The 26,380-nt window shown below is 35.6% G+C and overlaps 1 protein-coding gene across 1 annotated transcript; it reads left to right on the forward strand.

The window, feature by feature from the left end:
- Nucleotides 1-7,689: 7,689 nt before the first annotated feature.
- LOC106876035 (PRKR-interacting protein 1 homolog) lies at nt 7,690-24,465 on the forward strand. Its single transcript, XM_014924417.3, has 6 exons — nt 7,690-7,787; nt 11,772-11,850; nt 13,883-13,983; nt 15,003-15,088; nt 18,735-18,790; nt 21,202-24,465. The coding sequence occupies exons 1-6, from the start codon at nt 7,704-7,706 to the stop codon at nt 21,294-21,296; spliced, it is 501 nt and encodes a 166-aa protein (XP_014779903.1). The 5' UTR covers nt 7,690-7,703; the 3' UTR covers nt 21,297-24,465.
- Nucleotides 24,466-26,380: the final 1,915 nt, after the last annotated feature.

Consider the following 26,380-nt stretch of genomic DNA (forward strand, 5'->3'; position numbering starts at 1 on the left):
ATAAACCTATCAGTAATGTACCTACAATGACAACTGGAAACAGCTGTAAACCAAATTACTCTAATAAAGGAAAATATGTAATGACCATTATTTGTAACTTTTTTTTTTTTTTTATATATATCACTAGGTGTAAAAACCAGTTTGTCTGGAGCCCATCCACAGTTTTATAGTATAAAATTGTGATGTACCAAAACCTTGGACCCTATCACAAGATTACCTGGAGTTCTAATCTGAATAATATTGTTAGCCTGGTGTGTCAATAGACAGCTTATTAATTATTTTTCCCAGATTGATAACCCCTTGCTATTAGTTATATATATAAAAGAACAAACAGAAAATGGAGATTGGGAAGTTTATTATTAACAGCAAATTAAGCATCATCCCTGTTTCAATTAATACTCAGTGAATATTAAGTAAATATAAAAGTTATATGACCTGAGCATAATCTATATACCCTTGGATGTTTAATATGTGTTTATGGATTCATTATAGTCTGTTATATTCAGTTAAAAGAAGAAAAGAAAATGGAGATTAGGAAGTTAATAATTGTTTATTATTAATAAACCTATCAGTAATGTACCTATAATGACAACTGGAAACAGCTGTAAACCAAATTACTCTAATAAAGGAAAATATGTAATGACCATTATTTGTAACTTGTTTTTTATATATATATATCACTAGGTGTAAAAACCAGTTTGTCTGGAGCCCATCCACAGATTTATAGTTTGGAAAATTTGAGTAATTTTAGCCAATCAACAGACAGCGAGGCATTAACAGCTAGTTACCACATAAAACATCCAAAGGTATATTTTTTCCCTCCGAAGATATTATGCTCAGGTCATATAAATTTAATATTTACTGAGTATTAATTGAAACAGCTGTAAGGCATGGTGATTAATGCTGTTGATAATAAACAATTATTAACTTCCCAATCTCCATTTTCTTTTCTTCTTTTATATGAATATAAATTATATGTTTATATATACATATATCTATTATTTTAAGGAAATTCATTCCCCCCAAATACTAGGTATTGAACCAGTATTTCCTTGGATGAAACCATCCCTTCGTGAGGTTAACACAACCTCGGAGATTTCTGCAGGACAATCTGTTGAAAGCCACCGACCAGATCTGTGGGTAGTGTAAGGTCCCCCCCTCGACCCAGAGTAACGAGGTGGTGGAACAAGGAGGTAGACAGGGCTATTAGACAAAAGAAACAGGCTTGGAAGGACTGGAAGAACGGTGGTAGCAGGGAATTGTACCAATGTGCCAGAAGGGAGGCTAGGCGACAGGTTTATTTAGCCAGAGGGGAAGCAGATAAGAAAAGATTTGCCAATGTTCTGCGCCGTGAGGACCAAAGACTCGAGGTATTTCGTGTTGCAAGACAGTGTAGGAGAGAGAATAGTGATGTCGTAGGAGAGAAATGTGTTCGCATGGATGATGGTACGCTTGCACTAAATGAGGATGCAAAGAAAGAGGTCTGGAGATGCCACTACGATAGATTGCTTAATAAAGAGAATGAATGGGAGGAAGAGAGCCTGCCGTATGTCGACCCAATAGAGGGACCAGCTATCCTAATTGACAGTACCTTGGTAGATAAAGCAATTAAGAGTATGAAGACCGGGAAAGCCCCCGGCCCATCAGGAATCACTGCAGAGATGCTCAAAATATCTGGCAGTGTTGGCTATAGCCTAGTCACCCGTATTACGAACCAGGTGATACACGAAGGAGTCATACCCAATGACTGGTGTAGCAGCATCATAGTCAACTGCTACAAAGGTAAAGGTGACACTTTAGATACAAATAATTACAGAGGCATCAAGCTGTTAGATCAGGTTATGAAAGTTACAGAGATGGTCATAGCCCAACTAATTAGGGAGCGAATCAATTTAGATGAGATGCAGTTTGGGTTCGTGCCAGGTAAAAGCACTACTGATGCCTTATTTCTAGTAAGACAGCTGCAGGAGAAATACCTATCCAAGGATAAACCTCTGTACCTGGCTTTCGTTGACATGGAGAAAGCCTTTGACAGGGTCCCCCGATCCCTTATCTGGTGGTCAATGAGGAAACTTGGGATAGAAGAATGGTTAGTGAGAGCTGTGCGAGCCATGTACAGAGATGCTGCCAGTAAGGTGAGGGTTGGAAATGAGTACAGCAATGAATTCCGGGTAGAGGTAGGGGTCCACCAAAGTTCCGTCCTCAGCCCCCTCTTATTTATCATAGTCCTCCAGGCAATCACAGAAGAGTTCAAGACAGGTTGCCCCTGGGAGCTCCTCTATGCTGATGACCTTGCCCTAATTGCGGAGTCACTATCAGAACTAGAGGAGAAGTTTCAGGTGTGGAAGCAAGGTCTAGAATTGAAGGGCCTTAGAGTCAACCTAGCTAAAACCAAAATCCTAATAAGTAGGAAGGTAGATAAAACACAAACCCCTTCAGGTAGATGGCCCTGCTCAGTATGTAGAAAAGGAGTAGGTAGTAACTCTATAAGATGTACCTGGTGCAAGCTATGGACACATAAGAGGTGCAGCAACATCAAAGGCAGGTTAACTAGGAAGTTAGTTTTTGTTTGTGGCAGATGTTCAGGTGCAATAAAAACTGTAAACAAACAGGAAACAACTTCTATCTCATTCCAGGGTGAAAAACTAGAGGTAGTCGATAGCTTCCGCTATCTGGGCGACCAAGTTAGTAGTGGGGGTGGGTGCGCTGAAAGTGTAGCTGCTAGAATAAGAATAGCCTGGGCAAAGTTTAGAGAGCTCTTACCCCTGCTGACGACAAAGGGACTCTCACTCAGAGTAAAAGGCAGACTGTATGACGCATGTGTACGAACAGCCATGCTACATGGCAGTGAAACATGGGCTGTAACTGCTGAGGACATACGTAAGCTCGCAAGGAATGAAGCCAGTATGCTCCGTTGGATGTGTAATGTCAATGTGAATACCCGTCAGAGTGTAAGTATCTTGAGAGAAAAGCTGAACATTAGAAGCATCAGATGTGGTGTGCAAGAGAGACGATTGCGCTGGTATGGACATGTGGTGAGAATGGATGCGGATAGCTGCCTGAAAAAGTGCCACACCCTAACAGTTGAGGGAACCCGTGGAAGAGGTAGGCCCAGGAAGACCTGGGCTGAGGTGGTGAGGCAAGACCTTCGTACATTGGGCCTCACCGAGGCGATGACTACTGACCGAGACCTTTGGAAGTGTGCTGTGCGTGAGAAGACCCGGCAAGCCAAGTAAGATCGTTGCCAGTGCCCCTGGACTGGCTCTTGTGCGGGTGGCACATAAGATGCACCATTTTGAGCGTGGTCGTTGCCAGTACCGCCTGACTGGCTCCCGTAGGATTTTCGAGCGAGATCGTTGCCAGTGCCCCTGGACTGGCTTGTGAGGGTGGCACATAAAAGACACCATTTCGAGCGTGGCCGTTGCCAGTATCGCCTGACTGGCCTTCATGCAGGTGACACGTAAAAGCACCTACTACACTCTCTGAGTGGTTGGCGTTAGGAAGGGCATCCAGCTGTAGAAACTCTGCCAAATTTAGATTGGAGCCTGGTGTTGCCATCCGGTTTCACCAGTCCTCAGTCAAATCGTCCAACCCATGCTAGCATGGAAAGTGGACGTTAAACGATGATGATGATATATATATATATATATATATATATATATATATATATATATATGTCAGTGGCAGCTTGTGTATAGGCACTGTGGAACTGCAGCACTCCCTATTTCCACTCGATATTATTGATGACATTCAATATAATGAGTCCTTTTTTTCTTTAATTCTTTCTTTATACTTATACACTATATAATCCTTAAGCTTAATATCAGTAGCCATCCCCTAGTTTATGAAAAAAATACAAAAATCCTTGTATAGAATTATTACATTACCTGACAAGATGCTTCCGCACCATGGGATGCACAAAAATTAATTGTGTAGTTTCCCACCCACAAGGGAGCAGTGCAAAATGTGTTGAAACGATCATTGTGATCAATAAAGTTTCCCGTATATTCCATTTTCTGTTTCTCTTTCTGTTGTACTAAATGTACACTGAGGAATTCTTGAGGTAGACCCAGTGAAGGTTATGCAATTACCGTGGATAACACAAGGGAGACAGTGAATGTGCTTTATCAGCATACTATTAGGGACATTACCCAACACGTAAATTTTAAATTTTATCTTATATATATATATATATATATATGTATATATATATATATATAACAAACTTTAAATTACAACTGGTAGAGAGGCCCTGGTTCAGGAGTTCCAAGGTTTTGAGTAGTGTAGAACCACCTCTTAGCCTCTATTGTTCCTAGGTCTATTCTGACTCAGTAGCACCAGCCATGGTCCCAGCTGTTGGTTAATTAGCATGTCACAAAACTGTCTCTGGAAGGTTATTCATAGACATCCCAATGGACCCAGGGCAGATGAAGCCCTTCAACTTTTTGAGCTGCTCATCTAAGAGAAGATAACTCCATTCAAATCCTGCATCCTGATACCTACTGGACTAGTGATTCTTGTTTCACCAGATGAAGACAAATTTGAAGGACTTGAGAATGGAATTGGCTCAGCACAGACTATGCCCACTATGACAATATTCATCACACAGGTTGTTCAGCAAACAAAGACACCAGAATCAACACCATTTCACTTTCTTCACAAATTTTAATATTATACAAAAAGAGGCGATGGAGACAGATAGAAGTAAATGATCTGCAAATCCTGGATAGGCCTGAACTCTGACACAGTGCAACACAACAAAACATTGAACTGAAAACATTGTGCACCAGCATCTTGTTGAGTCTTCATACGTTGAAGTGACGGGGGGGGGGGATCTAGTATATATAAAACCACAACAAAAATGAACAATGCCAAAAAAGTTGCCTATGCAGCTCAGATTGTTTTCAAATTTGGTATATCAATGCAGTTCTGAATGGTGATTATTCTCAACTAATTACTTTATCTCGTAAATTAAAGAATCTGATGTTATTTGGAATTAATGTTTGGAAAATTTGAGTAATTTTAGCCAATCAACAGACAGCGAGGCATTAACAGCTAGTTATCACGACAACCGCATGTTGTATTGATTCTTCACACTACAAGATTCACTTCACTCACACATTCTGTTTGTGTATATCAGTTTTTTTCTTAATTTTAAAAAAATTTATATTTCTCAATTAGAATTTTATTGTAGATATTTTTTGTCCATTGTCTTAGTATTTTACATATTTTTCATATATATTTTACATATATTTTGTGAAGTTTTTCTGTGCTTATTTCTCCTCTGTTTTTACTGTTGTTGGAATGGCTGCATCCACATTCAAGCCTTTTATTTGTACCACTCTGAAGGAGATTTTGAAAATAGAGGTGGATGCAGTAAATTATTTGGAAGAAAAGGGTGTTATCCCTAGAAAAAAAAGAGGTGCGGTAAATCTAGGCACATGAGTAAGAAAGTGGTTCATGGGAATTTGTACTAAGGGGGAATCGCAATGGTTGCAACGAATGCCTGTCAGTAAGGACAGGGACATGGCTGGAAGGCAGTACCCTTCTTCTTAGGACTATATTGTTATTTAATGTATCCATTTTTAAAATGTTAGGGCATAGTGTGAGGGAGATTTGGCTGTTATTTCTAATGAATTGAACAATCACACAGAGATTACCTAATTGGCTCATTTGCTGTGTATAAGTAAACAAAAACTAAAGGAAATGGATCTTCATCAGTTTCTAGGATGATCATTTCAGTTGTATGATAAACTGAACTGGTAACACATTCAACTAGTACCTATTTTATCAACCCTGAAAGGCAAAGTAAACCAAAGTGGAATTTGAACTCAGAATGTAAAGCATTTTGCCCAGTGTGCTAATTATTCTATCGGCTTGTAGTCTTGTGGTTATACATTATATTAATATATAACTGGCTGAGTATACCACAGCACCCACGTACTCACAACATAATCCAAAAAGAGAATCAGTACAACCCAGTGTGACATGGCAAGGCCTTTTAATTACAGGTCCAGGATCTAATTATAGTGTAATTTGGTGGAGTATACCATAGATATATGCGGCCTTCATGTAATTCTGGGACAGAATCAGTGTGGAAAACTGCATTAATATAACCAATTTTCAGATTTTTTACTTCCTTTCAAAAATTGCAGATTTTGTGAGTGAAACACACTAGATCCAGTTTGAGAAAAAAAGATACTTTCATCAGATCTTGTTTCCATCATCGGCTACCGAAAAAAATGCCAATTGCTAATTGACAGAAACGGAAGTGATGTCTTGAACTTAATAATCGCTTGTTTGATTCATATATTTTGTATTTAGAATAATTTTATGCATTACCTAAAAAAAACATTTGGTTAATGTTTACACGCATTTTTTTTTTCATATTCATTGGCAAGACTTCCGCCCGTCCCCACCAAAAACAACCCTTTTAAAAAAAATTTTTTTTTTTTTGACACAAACCTTTTTTGGCTATGGGGAATACAAATCTGCAAAAAAATTGGCAAAAATCGGCATTTTTAAATTACCACCCCCATCCCCATTTCCTTCATTTTTTAACTTTTTTCAGAAATTTTTTTTTTTTTTTCAAAATATGCAGAAAAATATGGAGATTATGATTCTGAAAAAAATTTCCAAGAATGTTTTGCTGAATTATTTTTAAAGAATTTTTTTGGAATCTTTCGAGAATTTAATATTTTGAAATTTTTGACATCGAGAAATTAATATTTTGTAACTAAACACTTTCAAACTTCGGACACTGGTAGAATGTGTCATATAAAACATCATTTACTCTTAGTGACGTTGAGAAAAGTTTGTATTTTCAAAGTTATTTCGTGTTAAAGTTGTCGTATTTCGGTAATTTCAACCAATCAATGACATGTATTCAGCTGAATAAAATTACTGCTGTTGTTTGTCAACAACAACTATCGGCGGTGTGTATTTCGTTTGTCACTGTTATTTATGACATATTTCATCTCAGTTACGTTTGTATGAATGAACGAGTATATCTGAAGCATGTTTACTTCATGGCACGGATCTTTCTGATTTGGCGGGCGCCACTTTTATTTAGTGTGTTTTCTAACGAAACACTTTCAAACTTCGTATACTTGTATATTTTGTGTTATAGAACAGATAAAAAAATTTGTATTCGAAGTTATTTCATGTAACACATTCTACCAGTGTCCGAAGTTTGAAAGTGTTTAGTTACAAAAAATTAATTTCTCGATGTGCCGTTTAAAGGGTAAAGATCCTTCCTTTTTTTCTAAATATGCGGAAAAATACGGATATTATGATTAGGACAAAAATTTCAAAACATTTATGTAGTAGCGGTTAGGGTTAGTGTTGGGGAAAAAAGTCAAAATTGAAGAATTGGGAGGGGAAAATTTAACAATGCCGATTTTTGGCAATTTTCCGGAACCTCTGTTGTATTCGAAAACCGGTGTTTTTGACAAAAACTTTTTTTTAAATAAACAAATTCGGGAGAAAATGTGTGTGGGGGAGGGGCGGAAGTATTTCCTATTTGTTTCCTACATATTTTTTTTACACACTTTGCACTATTTTTTTTCTGATTTTAGTTTTCGGGTAAAGTTGTAAACATTAACCAAGCATTTTACTGGAAAATATTCTTTTAAATTGGATTTAAAATTTTATTCCATCCAGATTAAAACTATTCAGTGCGGTATTAGTGTTAAAATACAAACATGGCCGAGGAAAGCAATGTTGTTGTCCCAAGGACGGCGACTGAATTGCAGAAGATTAAACTTGAGAAATTGATGAAACACCCTGTAAGTAATGCATGTAGTTAGATACTGTGCAATAGTCCAATTGTTGTTTTAGCTATGTAAAATATACTTTTTAAAGTGATTTGTACCTTTTTACGAACGCTTTGATTAATGGTGTGAAAACGGAATTTTAAAGAATAACCCGATTTCGAATGGGTTCCGGTTTATAGAAAATTGCTTATCGTGCGGACATAGTTTATGTACGAGAAATAATGCCGCAATTTTGTTTTTCTTTGGCCTATACTGTGAAAGTATGATAACGAGGTAGCCTCAACGTAATTATTTGATCTGCGAGAAGTAGTAGCTAAAATCCCTCAAACTACTCTCTACTATCTTAAAAGAAATATACATTGGATTAAATAGTCATTGATATGCTGTATCTGAATAAAATTATTGGAGAGCCTTATCGTACTCTACTGATCAATTGAGTGTTGTCGGTGGGTTAAACCTGAAGAAAATTTCGTGAAACAATGTGAAATTGCAATGTTTTGTCGAAAACTGATAGAACCTAATACTGTCCCGTGTACTCCACCGCCATGATACCCAGAAATCAGTATCATTGGCGTTGGAAGTGCTTCCTCCACAGACAAAAGAAGCCTTTCCCTTAGAAGTAGCATGTCAGTATATTTCTTCGATATTTTATTATCTTGAATGTTTAAATGATGAATCAGATACTATTGCTCTGCTTGCAGTTTTTTCTAGCACACACAGAAAGAGTTGCACCTGTTGGCCCTCCGACATGGGCAAGATCTGTGTGATTGATATTCATGTTCATTTTAAATGCAAGTCACCGACTACAGTAAAAATGTTCAGTTTTTTTAGAGATGACAACAATCATGTTATTTATTGCAATAAATAACATATATTTTAGGCTGTAAAAGATTGTAATGCAAAAGAACCAAAAGTAGCAGCACTAAACTAAGAAAAACAACTGTTAGGGAAAATACAGAAATTCGGAAACTTACTAAATGTATTTGTGTAACAGGAAAAATATATTTACATTAACATTTTCAAATGCCATCTGTGTATCCTACTTAATGTAGATATACCATTGATAGTTAGGGTGCAGTGACTTTTGTCTGACAAAATTTCTTCGTAGACGTGTTAAAACAATATATATCGAAGCTAGTCGAATATCGTCCGAGCAGCAACTCAAGGAAACCCTTTTGTTACCATATTTCTGAGATACATTCTCTTTGTTTCAATTGATTTTGAAAATAATGAAGAATTTATTAAAATATTGGTAGACGGACTATATGTAATCTGAACCTCCCCCCCCCCTTATTTATTAATTTTTTGGCACTATCATGCTATTAGCTGTCAGAAGTGAAAGTGCTCACTGCCTGCTAGTAAAGTATCTGTCTGTCTGCCTGCATGCCTGTTGCTGGCCTGTCGATTCTTTGGCTACTGACAGCTAATACCATGACTGGCCGGAGCGAGCTATATGTCTGTCTGTCTCTCTCTTTCTATCTATCTATCTATTACTCGAAAGTCCGCGCTAGCTAGTCGTGAGTAGAAAACACAAATTTAATATAAAAACATATTTCCTGAAATTGCAAATTATTTAAAATATAAAAATATAATTTTCAACAGAGAGAATTTATCAAAATAGAAAACAAATGAAGTTTGAAGTTTAAAAATAATAGGATCGACCACTCACGACTAGCTAGCGCGGACGCGCGAACCTTCGAGTAATAGATAGATAGATAGAGAGAGAGACAGACAGACATATAGCTCGCTCCGGCCAGTCATGGTATTAGCTGTCAGTAGCCAAAGAATCGACAGGCCAGCAACAGGCATGCAGGCAGACAGACAGATACTTTACTAGCAGTGAGCACTTTCACTTCTGACAGCTAATAGCATGATAGTGCCAATTTTTTTTTACGGAATCCCACGTTTTATTTTAGGCTATGGAGATTCCGATTCTGAAAAAAAATTGTTTGAAAAATTTCAATCCCCCCCCCCCAAGCAGGCTATTTACATGCTAGAAATAACAGCCAAATCTCACAAAACTAGTGTTGGGTTAGGGTTAGGGTTTGAGTTAGGGTTAGGTTTACCCTGTGGATCTATATAAAGACCGGGGGTGGGGGATCGAAATTTTGAAATTGAGATTTTTGAAAAAAAATTTTCAGAATCGGAATCTCCATAGCCTAAAACGTGGGATTCCGTAAAAAAAAAAAAAAGTAGGGAAAGGTTCAGATTACATATAGTCCATCTGGACCAAAATATTTTTTGTCATTAAGCTGGTGTTTGCGATATAATATTTTGACGGACTGTTTTAATTTAAATCACTTTAAAAACAGTTTTTGCCATAAAAGCGGTTTCAAGCAGGTTGGTATCAAATGAGATAATAGTAAAAATAACATTTCGAGGGAACTAATGATGGCAAAAATTCTGTACCGTGAAGTCCTTGAGTTTGAGTATGTTTCTTTGCTTTGGAAGAGGATTGGTGGAATCTTTTGGAATTGACACTTCCGAGAGAGAAAAGGATTTGGACAAATTTTTATTCACTCCATTTGAAAATGCTTATTTCTTATAAGGGGTATTAACTCTGTCTGGAATGCCTGAAAGTTTATGTCACACTCCTTTCTTTAAAATTTATCAAAAAATTAACCGTTTGAACACCGTGTTTCCCCTTCACCCCATTATTAATGTCAGAATTCTTTTTTAATTAACCTGAGACATATATATAGAATATTAATGCTTTGATAAACTCTGGTAGCTTAAGGAGTTGTGATTCAAGACCCTAAATAAATATTGCAGATATATTGAAACTAAAGTTGCATTAAAAGATAATAGAGGACAGGACCTACATGAGTTGTCTCCATCTGTCATTAGAGGCAAATACATGTGGGTTGATAATGAAGTGATACTTTTTAACCCTTTCGTTACTAACCCGGCCGAGTGTACCCATTGTTATTTAAATGTATATTTGAACCCAAATCTCGTTAATACGGTCGTTAAAACACCTGATTTCACTTTGCAAACAGTTGAGTTATTGTCTCCCACATTGTTTGGCGTGATATTTGAACTCAGTGAATTTTGGAAGATTTTTTTCCACATATTTTGCGGCGTTAATTTTTGTCAACTTTGAAGATGGAGAGGAGTTTCATGCTATCAAGCAGTGATTCCGAATTTGAAGGTTTTTCAACAGAAGATATGGAGATATCGAAGAAAAGAATGAATGAGCTACAAAAGCACGTAGTGAACGATAAAAAATTGGATATTTCTGTATCCGAAACTGAAAACAGCGATTCTGAAAGCAGCGACGGCGACAGCGAGGATGAATTTACACCAGAAAAAGATTTTTTTAATATTTTTATTAACAATTTTTCTGAGGAAACAGGGTCTACCCATAGTCTTTCTCAGGAAGCGAAACCTTTTAGACTTCTTTTTCATGCTTGTTTGAAATGATTACTGCGGAAACAAACCGTTACGCAGAATGTAAACAAACCGGAGAAAAAAGATAGCTTGTGGTTTCCTGCAACTGTAGATGAAATACGGGCATTTTTTGCCATAAATATTATTATGGGTATTAGACAGTTACCCAGAATAACAAATTACTGGAGCGATCAGGAACCTTTTGGCGATGAATATACCAGTATTATGAACGAGTACGATTCGTGAAGCTGAACCAATATTTACATGTGAGAGACACTAGCAGTACCCCAGAGACAAAGATTATGCAATAGAATTGATTAAGAACCCTTTCTTTAATTATGTTCCAAATATCACATTAATATGTTGATAAATAAAAAAGTTACAGGTGTTTAATGAGACTAGCCTAAATTCATGATTATTTTAGAATTTAATTGAAACTCATGAGGGGTGTATTTTGGTCAGAAATATAGTAACGAAAGGGTTAAAGTGGCATAAGTGAAACCACATAAGCTGAAAATTGAAAGTAGTTAAAGGGTTGGTTTGATGAGACTTTAATGTTGTGCTCTACCAACTATTCTCTTTATGAAAATCAAATATATATTTCAGGAAAAAGAAATAATTATTCCAGATTCTTCAAAGGAATGGGTACCAAAATTACCTCCAGAATTTATAAGAAACGTTTGGGGTGAGTTATATATTTGTTCATTTTTAATAAAGATAATGAAAGCTATAATATTTTCATTTCATTAAACTAATTTGGTACAAGGGTTCTTTGATTAAATTGCTTTCTTACTGACCACACAGCTATAGCTTCAAATCTTACAATGTGTGGTCCCTATATCTGACAGATGACCGTATATTCCATTCCAGTTTCACAGTCCAGGCAAGAAAGTATTTACTGCTAAAATGCAAATACCTAAATTTGTTGAGAGGATAAAATCCTATTTTAATTGTGCTAAAGAAAAATGTAAAAAACTTTACAGTCCACAAATATAACTTATGTCAACAAGGCTACTACATATTTAATTATTGTACAAGTTATCAATGTTGTCAGTTTGTTAACAGTATTGATTCTCTGTCTTCTCTCATCTGTGCTATTTACTGAGATTTTGAAGATCCTACTAATTCACTTCTTAGTCTTTGCTGTAATTATCATCACATATTAATGCAATCACTCTCATTCAAATTGTTGAACCTGATTGACCTTTATGTGATTGTCTCAAGGACTAGAAAGGAAAGACAATAAGGATAGATTGTCCATAAAAGCCACCTATATACTGCAAAGTTTCTGATGAGGGATACTTTATAGATTCAGCCTCCTACAAACAGTAGCTAATTTTCCTTCAAATTTTGTATCTTCCCATCTTTAAAAAAAAAAAGTGTCTTTGGATCATGTAGATATATTGTATGAAAATAAGACAATGGTCATTTTTGTGACCATAGATCTGCTTAATCAAGCTAAACAACTACTAAACTCTCACCAGTTTCGCTGCTATATATGATGTATGATAACTTTCATCCTTTCTATGGTTTTCTCATTGCAAGCCAGGCTACAAAGTTTGAGACCACAATAATGGCATTCTCTAAGTTAAATTCAAAGTAGTGTCATTTGTTTTTAGTTAAGACTGTGTCTTAGTTTTCTCACTGAGATTTAGATGAAAATTGCATTCCGGCCAACCCAATTTTTCTTGAACTAACTTAGGATATTTTCTACCATATTCTTTTGAAATACATTTGGTGCAATCCAATCCTAATGTGACATGATGTGTACCGGGTGCGATAGGTAAATTGTTGCCATTTTATATTTTTTTATTTTACACATCTGCATTGTTTGTTTTTGATTTTGTCAACTACACAATATAGTAGGGTCAGCTGGGCACCATCTGTGAGAAAGACAGCACCATGACACAATTCACTCTGCCAGAAATTTGGAAACAACATGCACCGGAAGCTCCAAACAAGCATTTCAGAGTGTTTGGGTGTCAATTTGAGGACAGTGCAATCTAAAGACATGTACTGAGAGTGATAAAAATCAAACATCCAGTCAACATCATGGTGTTTGGAGTGATTACTAGTGATGGTGATGTTATGCCTCCATTCATCTTCCGACATGGCCTCAGACTCAACACAGGAGAAGGTAGCGCTGCCCTAGGTCAAGAGGTTGGCTACTGGAAGGCCCTATGTCTGGCAACAGGACTGCACTATGCCACACAAGCAGGAGAACCCAGTCATGGCTGTCAGACAATTTCTGTGACCACATCACTCCTAACATCTGGCCACTTAACTCCCCAGACTACAACCCTCTTGATTATTATGTGTGGGGTGCACTTCAGTGAGAGACCAGCAAAACTCCTTGTAACATCAAAGATGAACTGAAGGCAAGGATTATGGTAGCCTTCACCAACTTAAAGGAGACTGTCCAGAAGAGCTGCAGAAGATTCTGAAGTCGTCTGGAAGCCATGGTTGAAGCCAATGGTGATTTTATTGAATAAATTTACTCTAGTATTTCAAGATATTTTAATGTAATTTTGGTTGATCCAAACAAGTTGTCAGTGTTATTTTCATTTTTGCATAATTTAGACAACAGTATAGATACACTGCACCCTGTATATGTGTGTGTGATTTAGTTCAACTTCAATTTTTATTTCCTCAGTTACACATGTTTCTTGCCCAAGGACTCTGTATAAATGTTTGTGTATACTTTCGTAAATACTTAGGTTCAAGTGCAGGTGCAGGCAGTGGTGATTTCCATGTATATCGTGGGGTACGTCGACGTGAGTATGCTCGTCAGAAGTTCATAGGTGAAAAAGCTGAAAAAGTGAGTTTCTTTCCTCTTTCTTTTTATTTTTGTTGTATTTGTTGATAATTGAAACCTTTGTTGTAAACATTTTAAGAATTTTAGTCAATGTCTCACAAGAGTTGTGCTATATCATCAAAAATAATGTCATTCATTAACGCTGATCTTTAATTTTTTTGTGGTTGTAGTCGAGAGGAAAGGGCATTCACAGCCCTCTGAGATTTGTAAGATCAAAGATAGCAGCTATGGCAAAGCCAGAGATAAATGATAATACATCTATGGGCAAGTGGTTGGTGTTTGTTGATACATGAATCCTTGCCAATTAGCTGGATGGTTTTCTTAATGTTGTTAAGCATGTTTTTGTGTTTAGCAACATGCCAGATGTGACAGCAGTATTCCAGTCTAGATTTTACTAAAATTTTGCAGAGCATCACCAGTTGTTCAGAGCTGAAGTATCTTCTGTTTCTGAAAAGCAAGACTAGTCATTTGGGTGTTGTGTTTTTTTTTTATATCATAAATGTGGGCATAGAATTTGTAGCAAATTTGAGCATTTTAATTGCATGTTACTCATGATTAGAGGGTTTGAATACAAGATTGTTTCATTGATATGTGCAGTGACTGTGTCTTTGTACTATTAAAGAAAATGAGATCATGTCCCATTGAAGACTGTTCTTGAGATTTCTGCTCATAGAGAAATTACAGAATGAATGTGTGATGGTTGTGAGGTCGGTTAAGTAGCAAAGGCTAGTATAATGTGCATAGTAATTAGTCTTGTTAGAGGGGTCAACAACTAAGTTGTTAATGTAAAAGTGTATGGTAGATGAAATGCGCCTGGGAGCACATTAAAGTTGATAGGATGTGGGTCAGACAGACCTCCATATTCACATGCTCAATGGTGTGATCTGATTGTTTCTGGATCTTTCATAAACTAACAAAGAAATATTGATATTAATTAATCTGAGAAATATTGACAGATAACGAGGAGTATCTTTTTGTAAAAGTGTATTTGGGCCATTTGATGACATTATGTTTTTATACAGGATAGCCTGGATGACATTTATCACAAGAAGGTCCTGGAGAATCAGAAAGCTGCTGAAGAACGTACTAGTAAGAAAAGAGCTAAAAGGTAAATTATTTGTGTGTGTGCATATGTATGTATGTGTATATATTTATATATATATATATATATTTTCCAGTAAATTTTGTAATCGTTACCAATATAGCATAAGACTTCACCCCAAAGGATCATTGATTAAATTCCTTAAGGATCGTTCTCATTGTTTATATTTCCAAGGTTTCAAATTTGTATATTTAAAAAGGATAGAGATTTTCAACACGATCGATTTTTATTCCATTTATTTAATTATTTGCCATTCGATGTCAACATTTCTGTGTTCAACTCTATCCAACGACTGATCAGTTGGATGTCTGACGTTTGGCACTTCCTCAGGAATGGCTTCCGTTAGAACAAATGACCAAAAAACCCAATTATCGATCAGAACAGATTATTAAAAATTATTTAACTGTACCGTTCTTTCCGCCATGCTGTCTTGATGATATTTTGATTATGATATACAGGGGAGGTAACACCTAAATCTTTTCTATTATCATTATTATCATCATCATCATAATAATAATAATAATAATAATAATAATAATAATAATAATAATAATAATGGAGGTACTATTAATAATAGGGGTAAGGTCTGTAAGAGTAAGAACATAATCACAGTAAATGAGGTAAACCCTAGGAGATTAAAATTTGAAGGACCCAACGCGAAAGTCAAAAATATAGTATATCAATGTAAGGTAAAGACCGAAACAGGCACCACGAAATACATTGGCTGCACATCAGGACAGGTATGTAGGAGAATATCTAATCAGTTCACAACGTTTAGAGATAGAAGGAAAATAGCAAGCACTAGTCTTAGCAAATATATCTGGGAACTCAAAGAAAATAATAAGCTGTATTCATTAGAATGGTCCATAGTAGCAAGATCAATGCCATACGAGAGAGAAAGAAAGTACTGTTCGCTCTGTACGACAGAACTCTACCTTATACTCTTCTCTAAGGGTAAATTGATTAACAAATTAACGAATAATGCTCTGAAATGTACACACATCTTAAGGAGCACTTTTCGTTGGTTTAAATGAATTTGGGATATGAGAGGGTGTCACAGAGAATCTCGTCATAGCAGTTAGCACATAGACAGATCACACCAAATATGTAAGAATAGGAGCAACGGCCCTATAAAATCGGGCTTAAATGATACGTATAGAGTCCAATGATAGCATTAGCATAAGGGTTGCGATAGGATATGTGTATATGTATGTACATGTGTATATATACATATATATATATATATATATATATGTGTGTGTATGTATATGTATGTGTATATATATATGTGTGTGTGTGTGTGTATATGTATGTGTATATATATATGTGTGTGTGTGTGTATGTATATGTATGTGTATATATATGTATATGTGTGTGTGTATGTATATGTACGTGTATATATATGTATATGTGTGTGTGGGTGTATGTATATGTATGTGACTGATGCATAAAATACTAGTGGAAGTTTGGAGATGCACTTGAACCTTAGTGGAATTAGAAAATTAAGTTAGATTACAATGGATACATGACTATAACGAGAAAGGCACCGTAGCTCTAATTTAAGGAAGGGATTACTATAGTTAATGGGTCAGTTAAAAATATCTCACTCGAACCCCAAATTATCCATTAATAGGAGTTAACCTGTAATAGTGCAGACCAACCCTAGGTTGCGGCACTATAGTATGTGCAGCCTATAAGTGTAGATTGTATAAGTTTCAATATAGGATTATTATTAATAATAATAAGAAGAACAACAACAACAACAACAATAACAATAATAATAGTAGAAGAGTTTGTGAGCGCACACAATAGTAAGGTGGAAGCAGACCATATAGAAAGAATTGTAATAAAGATGTAAGCGGCGGCTGGGAATTTGCTACCCAGACCTAGGAACAACTCAGTATAGATTGGATATAAAGAAGAGAAGTGGAACGGGTAATACAGTACAGTACAATACAGCCAATTGTTAGATCTCTAAACAGAATATAAGTGCATGACTCAACCATGATAAGGGTAGATATTAAATTAAAATAGGAACTGGGAATAAGATAACAAACTGGGGATTTTAGTAAGAAGAGATGAGGTTCAAATCTTAGTATAAGACCCATAGAATATAATGGTAATAGCAAATAATGATAATATATTGAAATATTATTCAATATATCAGTGATGGAGCTTGAAAAGATTCCTAGGAGCAATGATTTCTGGATAAAATTCTCTTAGCCCAATAATGAGACACAGTATTAATGTAAAATAAAATAATAGCAATGATAGCCTCCCAGGGGCAACTAAAATAATCTACCTATCGGGGATAGTCAATAGTCATTAATAAATAAATTAATAAATAAAATAAATTAATCTAGTAGACATTCACAGGAGTGCGGTAACAATAGAAAAGATTTAGGAGTTACCTCCCCTGTATATCAATCAAAATATAATCAAGACAGCATGGCGGAAAGAACGGTACAGTTAAATAATTTTTAATAATCTGTTCTGATCGATAATTGGGTTTTTTGGTCATTTGTTCTAATGGAAGCCATTCCTGAGGAAGTGCCAAACGTCAGACATCCAACGGATCAGTCGTTGGATAGAGTTGAGCACAGAAATGTTGACATCGAATGGTAAATAATTAAATAAATGGAATAAAAATCGATCGTGTTGAAAATCTCTATCCTTTTTATATATATATATATATGCGCGCGCACACAGCAAGTGCATATGTAATTGCACAGTCTTTGAAATACTTTGTAGCGGGAATGTTCAGCAGTCACATCACTACACCTGATGTCATGATTCAGTAGAATATTACCCACATGATTAGCAAAATCTGACCAATCACGACTTTGTGTGGAATAGGCTCCAGTGATGGTTTCATCTTTTAGAACAGGGGTTTTCAAACTGGTGGACAGCAAATACTTTTTATGGGCAATTTGATTTTATATATGTTTTTTAATCGAAATCTTTTAATTGACAATAAACCTATTTGTTAAATACTGTTAAATAAATAAATGTAAAAATATATGTTATTTTAAGCAAATATTTATGTATAAATTTCATAAACGTTTATAAGGGGGATCCCTAAGGTAAAGCTTGAAATATAAAGGGGTCCGCATGTCAAAAAGTTTGAAAACCCCTGTTTTAGAACAATTCCTTTTGAGCCTATCCATGTATAGCACATCCATCTCAAATATTTCTTATAAATTCTTCTTGTTCTCGTTTTCTTTGTGTATCTCTACACAAGATCTATAGACTGTAAAGAACATTAAACCTACATAAGTTAAGTGTGCTTTTGGCAGGGATACAGTGCTACTCTTTTGACAAGATATGAACCATTTGTAAATTGATACCTTCATGTCCCACTTAGAACTTTGTATTAAAGATTTATTTATGATAGCAATACTGAACTACTTCCTGTACTTGTTGTTTCACATAAAGACATTAATGTATTATTTGTCATCTCAGATATATTGATATTTGTATTTAAGTCTCTAGCCTTTTCTCCATCTTCAGATTTAATTTAATAACAATACTAATACTTGCAGGGAAAAAGCATGATAGCCATCATTTCTCATGGTCCCATTCCTCAAACAAAATCTCAGATTTTATATCATGCTTTGGAGTTTGAGCTTTTTTTCCATTTCTTTTCTATCAGACAAAAGAAGAAAATGAAGAGGCTGGCTAAAAAGAAAAAGATGCAGGAAAATAAATGTGAGCTTTTTACCCTATTGTTTACACTTTTTTCATACCATACATCTCTTTTAGTACTATTGCTGAATCAATCCTACCAACCACTCCATCAATCCTACCAACCACTCCATCAATCCTACCAACCACTCCATCAATCCTACCAACCACTCCATCAATCCTACCAACCCACTCCATCAATCCTACCAACCCACTCCATCAATCCTACCAACCACTCCATCAATCCTACCAACCCACTCCATCAATCCTACCAACCACTCCATCAATCCTACCAAACACTCCATCAATCCTACAGCTGTTATTGAGCAGACATACGATCAAAGTCATGATGATCCTGTTTTTTTTTTTATATATATATTTAGCTCGAGTGGGTCCAGTAGTACACATGTATTCCTTCATTTTGAAGATAGTGGGGGGTGGATTCAGAAGAAATTTAGCTGCTCTTAGCAAATAGAGTGACCACATAGAGGATTCCTATTTGACTTGTCCATATTAGGTAGGTTTTCCTCAATTTGAGTTCAATTATGTTACAGATAGTGTCCTTCTGCCATTTACTTTAAGTTTCTTATTTCTTTATTGCCCACAAGGGGCTAGACACAGAGGAGACAAACGGATTAAGTCGATTATATCGATCCCAGTATGTAACTGGTACTTATTTAATCGACCCCAAAAGGATGAAAGCAAAGTCGACCTTGGCGGAATTTGAACTCAGAATGTCATGGCAGACGAAATACCACTTAGCATTTCGCTCTGCGTGCAAACAGTTCTGCCAGCTCACTGCTCCTCATTTACTTTGAGTTTCTGTTTTACAAACTTATTTTGTCTGAAACCAATTATGGTTTCCTGTACGGACACCTCACAGTGTCAATAAAGTAGAGTACCAGTCATCATTAAACCTCTTTTGTTTAGCTGTTTCATGACATTGACAAGCTACACCGGTGAAATACATATCTGTCACTCTCTTGGCCACTTAGCTATGAAGTGCATTGTGGTTTTTAGCACAATAGGTTTATAAAGGGATTTTTCCTGGATGGAAAACCACAGCTTATGGCTTTTCAATAGCACATGTATGTTAGGTGTGTTATGTAGAATAAAATTTTACTCTAAAGCTGCTTCTATTGCATAATTTGAAGATATGTATCAACCTATATGTATATATGCATACACATTTTACATGTATATATATAGAGATAGAGAGAGAGAGAGATGAGTATAGATATGTTTAGGTATGTATATATCAGTGGCGTGCGGTGACTTCTGGAGTTGGGCATGCAATGAACCCCCGGCAATTTTTCAGTAAAAACATTTTCGTATTCCTACAATTTACACAAAACGAAAAAAAAAACGTTAATTAAACTAATTTAAGATTAATTAGCTACTTCTGAAATAAGAAATATAATATATATAATATTTTGGTTTTCAGAACACTCCAAAAATATAATAGTGCAAACAGATGTTTTGGATAAAAAAATTCAAACTTACACGCCAGGCTTGTCTAAAAATTATGGCTAATTATAGCAGTTCTAAAGAACTGATCCAGTTCCGGTCAATAAGTGGAACATGCAACAATTCTACACTAACAAGGAGAGAGAGAGGGGGCCTCATGCATTTTTTTAACCGCATGGCCAGCCTGATTTAATTGCCGAGTCACTGGTAGAGAGAGGAAGGGGGTACAAAATATTTCAAACGCGCTGTCTTAGCATATCTTTTAACAGGTCACTAAGAGAGAGGGGGGGGGACAAACTAACAGAGATAGATAGAGATAGTTGACATGCGGCTTGTTTCATAGCATTGCCTACCTGATATATTTGTCGATAGAGAGAGGAAGGGGGTACAAAATATATATGCTATCGGTCTTAGTATATCTTTTAACAGGTCACTAAGAGAGAGAGGGAGGAAGGACAAACTAACAGACACAGATAGGAAGTGTTTACATGCGGTCTCCTCATCGCATAACTTACTAGTCACTAAATGAGGGGAAGGGAGACAGAATATTTCGAAGACAACTGGACAAATTTTCTTTGAAACAAAGTAAATATTTTATCTAATTTCCCAATAGAAATTACTGGACATGCGCTGCTTACTTTGCATTACCGAGACTGCACGCCACTGGTATATATATATATATTATATGCTTGGATATGTACATATTATGTTTAGATATGAAAGTAATTTATTTTTCGTAATAAAAATGCTCATAATTAACATTATGTAACATTTACAGTATACAACCTATTATTATTTTACCTCATTCATGTCACCTTAAAATGCCAAGATACCCAATATATCATAGTTTGGTTCAGTAACCATTTTCTTCTGATTTTTTTTCTTCTATGTTTTTATTGTTTAATTTTCTTGTCTACTATTAACTGATGAATTGAACTTGATCTGAGATCAAATCATTTATTTTTCAGCCAAACAAGTTGGTTCTAATAAGGATATTTCTGAAAATAAAGATACTTCTGATGAAAATGACAGCGATCCTGACAGTAGCTCTGAAGAAGATTAGCACAATTAAGAATTCTCTAATTAGCCTGGAAATTATATTTTTTGTCTGGGAAGGATCACAGGATAGTTTAATGGACTTCTTGCATTTCTGTGATTGTTATGCTAGAAACTATGGCTTTAAGTCCAACATAAAATTTATGTCTAGTTTTTCAAAAACTAGCGTTGAATTTTTGGACACAAAAGTCAAGTTTTCTGGAGGCAGAATAGTGACAGTTATTTTGCAAGCCAACGTCATCCCACATTTATCTCCACCGCCGCTCCGATCATCCACATCATCTTATTCGGTCAAATCCGAAATCCCAATTTTTGAGGATAAAACGGATTTGTACTGACATAGGGGATTACTGGAAACATACAAATGCTTTTGTATGTCATTATGTCAAATGAGGTTACAGTGAATCATGTTTAAAGGAAACAGAAAATGAAATAGCTAAGATTGGCAAAGATAGTCAAACCTATACGCATAATTTTAGCAAACAAAATACACTAGATGACAGAATTCCTTTAGTGATTAGCTGGCACCGATGTTTTGCTGGCATTTCAAAAGTATTGCCTGAAAGTTACCAACATGTGGTGAAAAAATATCCCAGTTTCAAACAGATATTTCCTCAACCGCCCATTGTAGCCTTTTGACGGAATAAGAACATAAAAGAATTATTGACCCCTGTTTCTGTCTCCAAGAAAACGAACATTTGGAGTATCTGCATGCTGTACCTTAAAGAACAGCCGCAAGAGAGGTAAGCCCTGTTCATTGTGCAACAACATGAGTGAAGTGAATTCCATCAGAAATCATAACAGAAATGTTATGATTTATACAGAAGGGGGAACATGTAAAGATTCCCATTTAGTGTATGCTGCAGAATGCACGAAATACAACTTAATTTATGTTAGTTGTACAACAGAAAAATTAAACAAAAGATCTAATGGGCACACATTCGATGTTAGGCACAAGAACAGTAGTTCAACAGAACTTGCTAAACAGTTCGTTTCAAGCGGCTGCAATTTTGAAGAAGACTTGAAAGTGCATATTCTCAAAAAATATTCTGAATCTACCCCACTTTCACTTCTCAGAATGTATGAGGAGAAATATGTTTGCAGGTTATTAACATCATGCCCTGGAGGAATGAATAAGATGACAGGAGAATATCATCAAATTTTTATAAAACTGTTTGATTGAATATTCTTCTTTCTTTCTTTTTCTTTCCTTTTTTCTGTCGTCTTCCTTTTTCTATTTTTTTCTTTCTTTCTGCCTGTTATAAAACTTAAAAACTGATGATGTCATTCCATCAACGTGTGGACGCTGGTTGCTCTCGTTCATACTTTACGTTTATATTTCTGAAATTTTTAATTTTTAATCACCTCTTGTTTTGAACTTGGCAAAGACAGACATACTGTTGAAATATTGTTCAACGAATAAAATATCTATACAATTGAATCGCACTCTTCATCTTGACTATTTACCTTCGTGAAGAGTTACATCAATCCTTTTTAAGATATTATTATTACTCAGGTCATTGCCTGGAATCGAACTCGGAATCTTGGGGTTAGTAGCCCACACTCTTAGCCACTACACCATATGCCTGTGGGCACGTAGAGTGAATTATAGGGCTTATAAATCTAATATTTTCCTATCCTTTATAAGTCCTAAAATTCACTCCATAATTGCCCACAGGCATATGGCATAGTGGTTAAGAGCACGGGCTACTAACCCCAAGATTCCGAGTTTGATTCCAGACAGTGACCTGAATAATGATAATAATAACATCAAAAAATACCTTAGGAATGAGAACCCAAGTTTCAAATTTCCCTAAGACACCTAATGAAGGCTGGAGGGTATATCAGCCGAAATGTTGTGTTAACAACAAACAAGATGAGGACAAATATCCATCAAATGTAAATAATGTACATAATTCCTCATCTCTTAAATTTAGAAATTGATGTACAGTTTTAATATTATTGACTGCTATGAACATTCAAACTTGCACCTGTCCTCCTAATTCATAATGCTAAATTTATCTGTTTTGAACATGTTAATTTGTCAACATAGAAACTTTTAAAGATGCTTTTCTAATTCATCATTTTAAACTTTTACCATTGATAAACAAAAAATATTGTTGAAACTAGTTTGGTATATATATAAGTAAATGTATTTTAAACAATTACAAGTTTTTGAAATTTAGGTGCATTTTCAACAACACATTTCCCTATATTTTCTCCTGCATAGAAACACCCTGCCTCTTTTGTCATTTATATTTATATACATATATATATGTACACAGATGCATAGAACACTTTATGACTCATATTGATTTCCAACACACACACACACGTTTGTGTGTGTGTGTATATATATATTCAGCTGTGTGGTAAGTAGCTTGCTTACGAACCACATGGTTCCGGGTTCAGTCCCATTACGTGGCACCTTGGGCAAGTCTCTTCTTCTGTAGCCTCGGGCCGACCAAAGCCTTGTGAGTGGATTTGGTAGATGGAAACTGAAAGAAGCCCATCGTATACATGTATATATATATATGTGTGTGTGTGTGTGTGTGTGTATGTGTTTGTCCCCCCAACATCACTTGACAACCGATGCTGGTGTGTTTACGTCCCCGTAACTTAGCAGTTCGGCAAAAGAGACTAATAGTATAAGTACTAGGCTTAGAAAGAATAAGTCCTGGGGTCGATTTGCTCGACTAAAGGCGGTGCTCCAGCATGGCCACAGTCAAATGACTGAAACAAGTAAAAGAGATATGTATATATACACATGAGTTGCACCTACCTGGTACTTTCAGATTCTTGTCCTTGAAAATTTCCATTTGATTTGGCATTTATGTACAACACATGCACATTTCTTACTCATTCTCTTTCTCTCCTTGTTTTTGCATTGTTGTGTATAACGGTCATTGTTAGTTCTCAGCTACATAAATCTCATTCTGCTTCCATATTTATTTCTATGTTCTCTTGCATCTCCAGAATAAATATATAGCAAAATTGGCCGCTGATATATTTTCCGAAGTGATTGAATCTGAATGAATCTAATTTGCCAAATTCTTATCAATATAATGCTTATTAATTTTGATATAATATTTTGTAAGTGAAAAATTTGGAATTTTTTTCCTGTTTAAACCATTTCATTCCTATTTTTGTTATAAAATTCAAACTATCTTTTTTAATGGCTTATCTTATTTTTCACATATTTCTACTTGCTTTTGGCATTGAATTGCAATATACTTTACTTTGTTATTTCTAACTTTTCTCTCTCTTTTTGAGAGAAAAGGAAGAAGTTATGCCAGCATGGAAGGCAGACATTAAATGATAATAATGTTATATATATTTATATATACACACACACACACACACACTTTATTTGTGAGTCAACAAGGGAACCAATGGTTTCCATTTGGTTTGTTAGTTATGATTAGTCCATGTTATTCCAAAAGAACCATAGGGCCTATTTCCCAGTTTCTCTGACGTATGTATTCCTCTCTAGATGGGAAGCTGGTCCTTCACAAGATTACTCATTTCTACCAGCTGAGCAGACTGGAGCCATGTGAAATGATGTGCTTTGGTTCAGAATGCAAAGTATCGCCTGGTTCAGGAATTGAAACCACAATCTTAAAACCATGAGTCCAACAATCTAACCATTAAGCCATGCACCTCCATATGGTATACTTGAACAATTGTGAAGATTTACTCACATGAAACCATTGGTTGCCTTGTTAACCCACACATAAAAAATATATATCCACCAATGCAGTATTGAGCACTCACTGTTCAAATTAGCGTGTATGTGTGTGTGTGTAAATGTTGAACAATGAGAATGAATGCTCAGCGCCACATTAGTGGATAATATTTATTTATGTATTAAGGCTAAAATTGGTTTCATGTTAAGAAAATATCTAAAAACATTTTTCAAACCAAACACATGGAGGAATGGTGTTTGTCTCCATTTTGGAGACAAATCACAGGAATTCACAATAAAGTCTCAGAAGAACTTTTGGAAAACAGAACAAGAAATCAAGTGGGGTGACTCTTGGGTAACACTTTTTGGGTGATTCTCTCCCTTATATTTGACTTTTGGAAAAAAATTTGTGTTGAATAATAAGTTTGTTTAGATTATGTTATATCCTAGGTATGCGAGACTTTGTCATGAATTCCCATGAGTTTTTGAGTTTTAATCCAAAATGGAGATGAACACCATTCCTCCATGTGATCGATTTGAAAAATTGTTAGGATATTAAGAGATTTTCTTAACATGAAATCAATGGTAGCATCTCTGTTTCTGGAGGATCTGTCACAATTACTAAATGGCAATTGAGAATGGGGAGAAAATCTGATGAATCCAAAATTCTCGAAAGTTAACATGCCATCAAGGAAAAGGATAGACTTATTGTTTGGAGATAAGTGGGCATGTTTCTGCTTAAGTAGGTGTCATCAGCACAACAATTGTCCTACCCTATCTGCAGTAGCCACATTTATTGCCTGGGTAATTTGTGTAAATTAAACAAAGAGAAATAACTGACATTGGCTAGTGGCATGTCAAGAATTTATGTTGTATAGTATTTGATATACCTGTATTTGATAGTGTTGTGTGTCTATGTTTGTGTTTACACTGGTTTGAATAAAACTTGTGTTGTTTATGTTGTGTGTTGAACTTAGTAACTTATCACATAGGAATGTATAAAAAAAGTACCAGTCTGAAAAAAGTTCTGGAGTCAATATGGTTGATTAATTAAACCTTTGAAAGCAGTACCATGGATGGCTACAGTCTTATGAGCAAACCCAGTAAAAGCTTATCAGAATACAGAAGAAAAAGTGTTGCCTTAGGAAGTTATAACTAGGATGCATTTGAAAGGCATCCAGCCATATAAACTATGTCAAAGCCGACACTGGAGCTTCATGTAGCCTTGCAGCACACCAGATCCTGTCAAGCCATCCAACCCATACCAGCATGGAAAGCAAACATTGTTGATGATGATGATGATAATGTAATATATATTTAAAATGTGATAAGAATAGAAAGTAATTATTAACATTTGTCTCAGTGCTAAAGGGGTTTTTCAATCACCTGTGTGTGTGTATGTAAAT

This window comes from Octopus bimaculoides, chromosome 3, assembly GCF_046866305.1.
Source record: "Octopus bimaculoides isolate indiv1 chromosome 3, ASM4686630v1, whole genome shotgun sequence".
Taxonomy (NCBI): Eukaryota; Metazoa; Mollusca; class Cephalopoda; order Octopoda; family Octopodidae; genus Octopus; species Octopus bimaculoides.

What these genes read in the sequence shown, in the direction of transcription:
- LOC106876035 (XM_014924417.3), top strand. Translation starts at nt 7,704, where the DNA reads ATGGCCGAGGAAAGCAATGTTGTTGTCCCAAGGACGGCGACTGAATTG. An exon ending in AGTAAGAAAAGAGCTAAAAG is followed by an intron (nt 15,089 to 18,734) that starts GTAAATTATTTG and finishes CTTTTCTATCAG; the next exon opens with ACAAAAGAAGAAAATGAAGA. An exon ending in AAAGATGCAGGAAAATAAAT is followed by an intron (nt 18,791 to 21,201) that starts GTGAGCTTTTTA and finishes TTTATTTTTCAG; the next exon opens with CCAAACAAGTTGGTTCTAAT.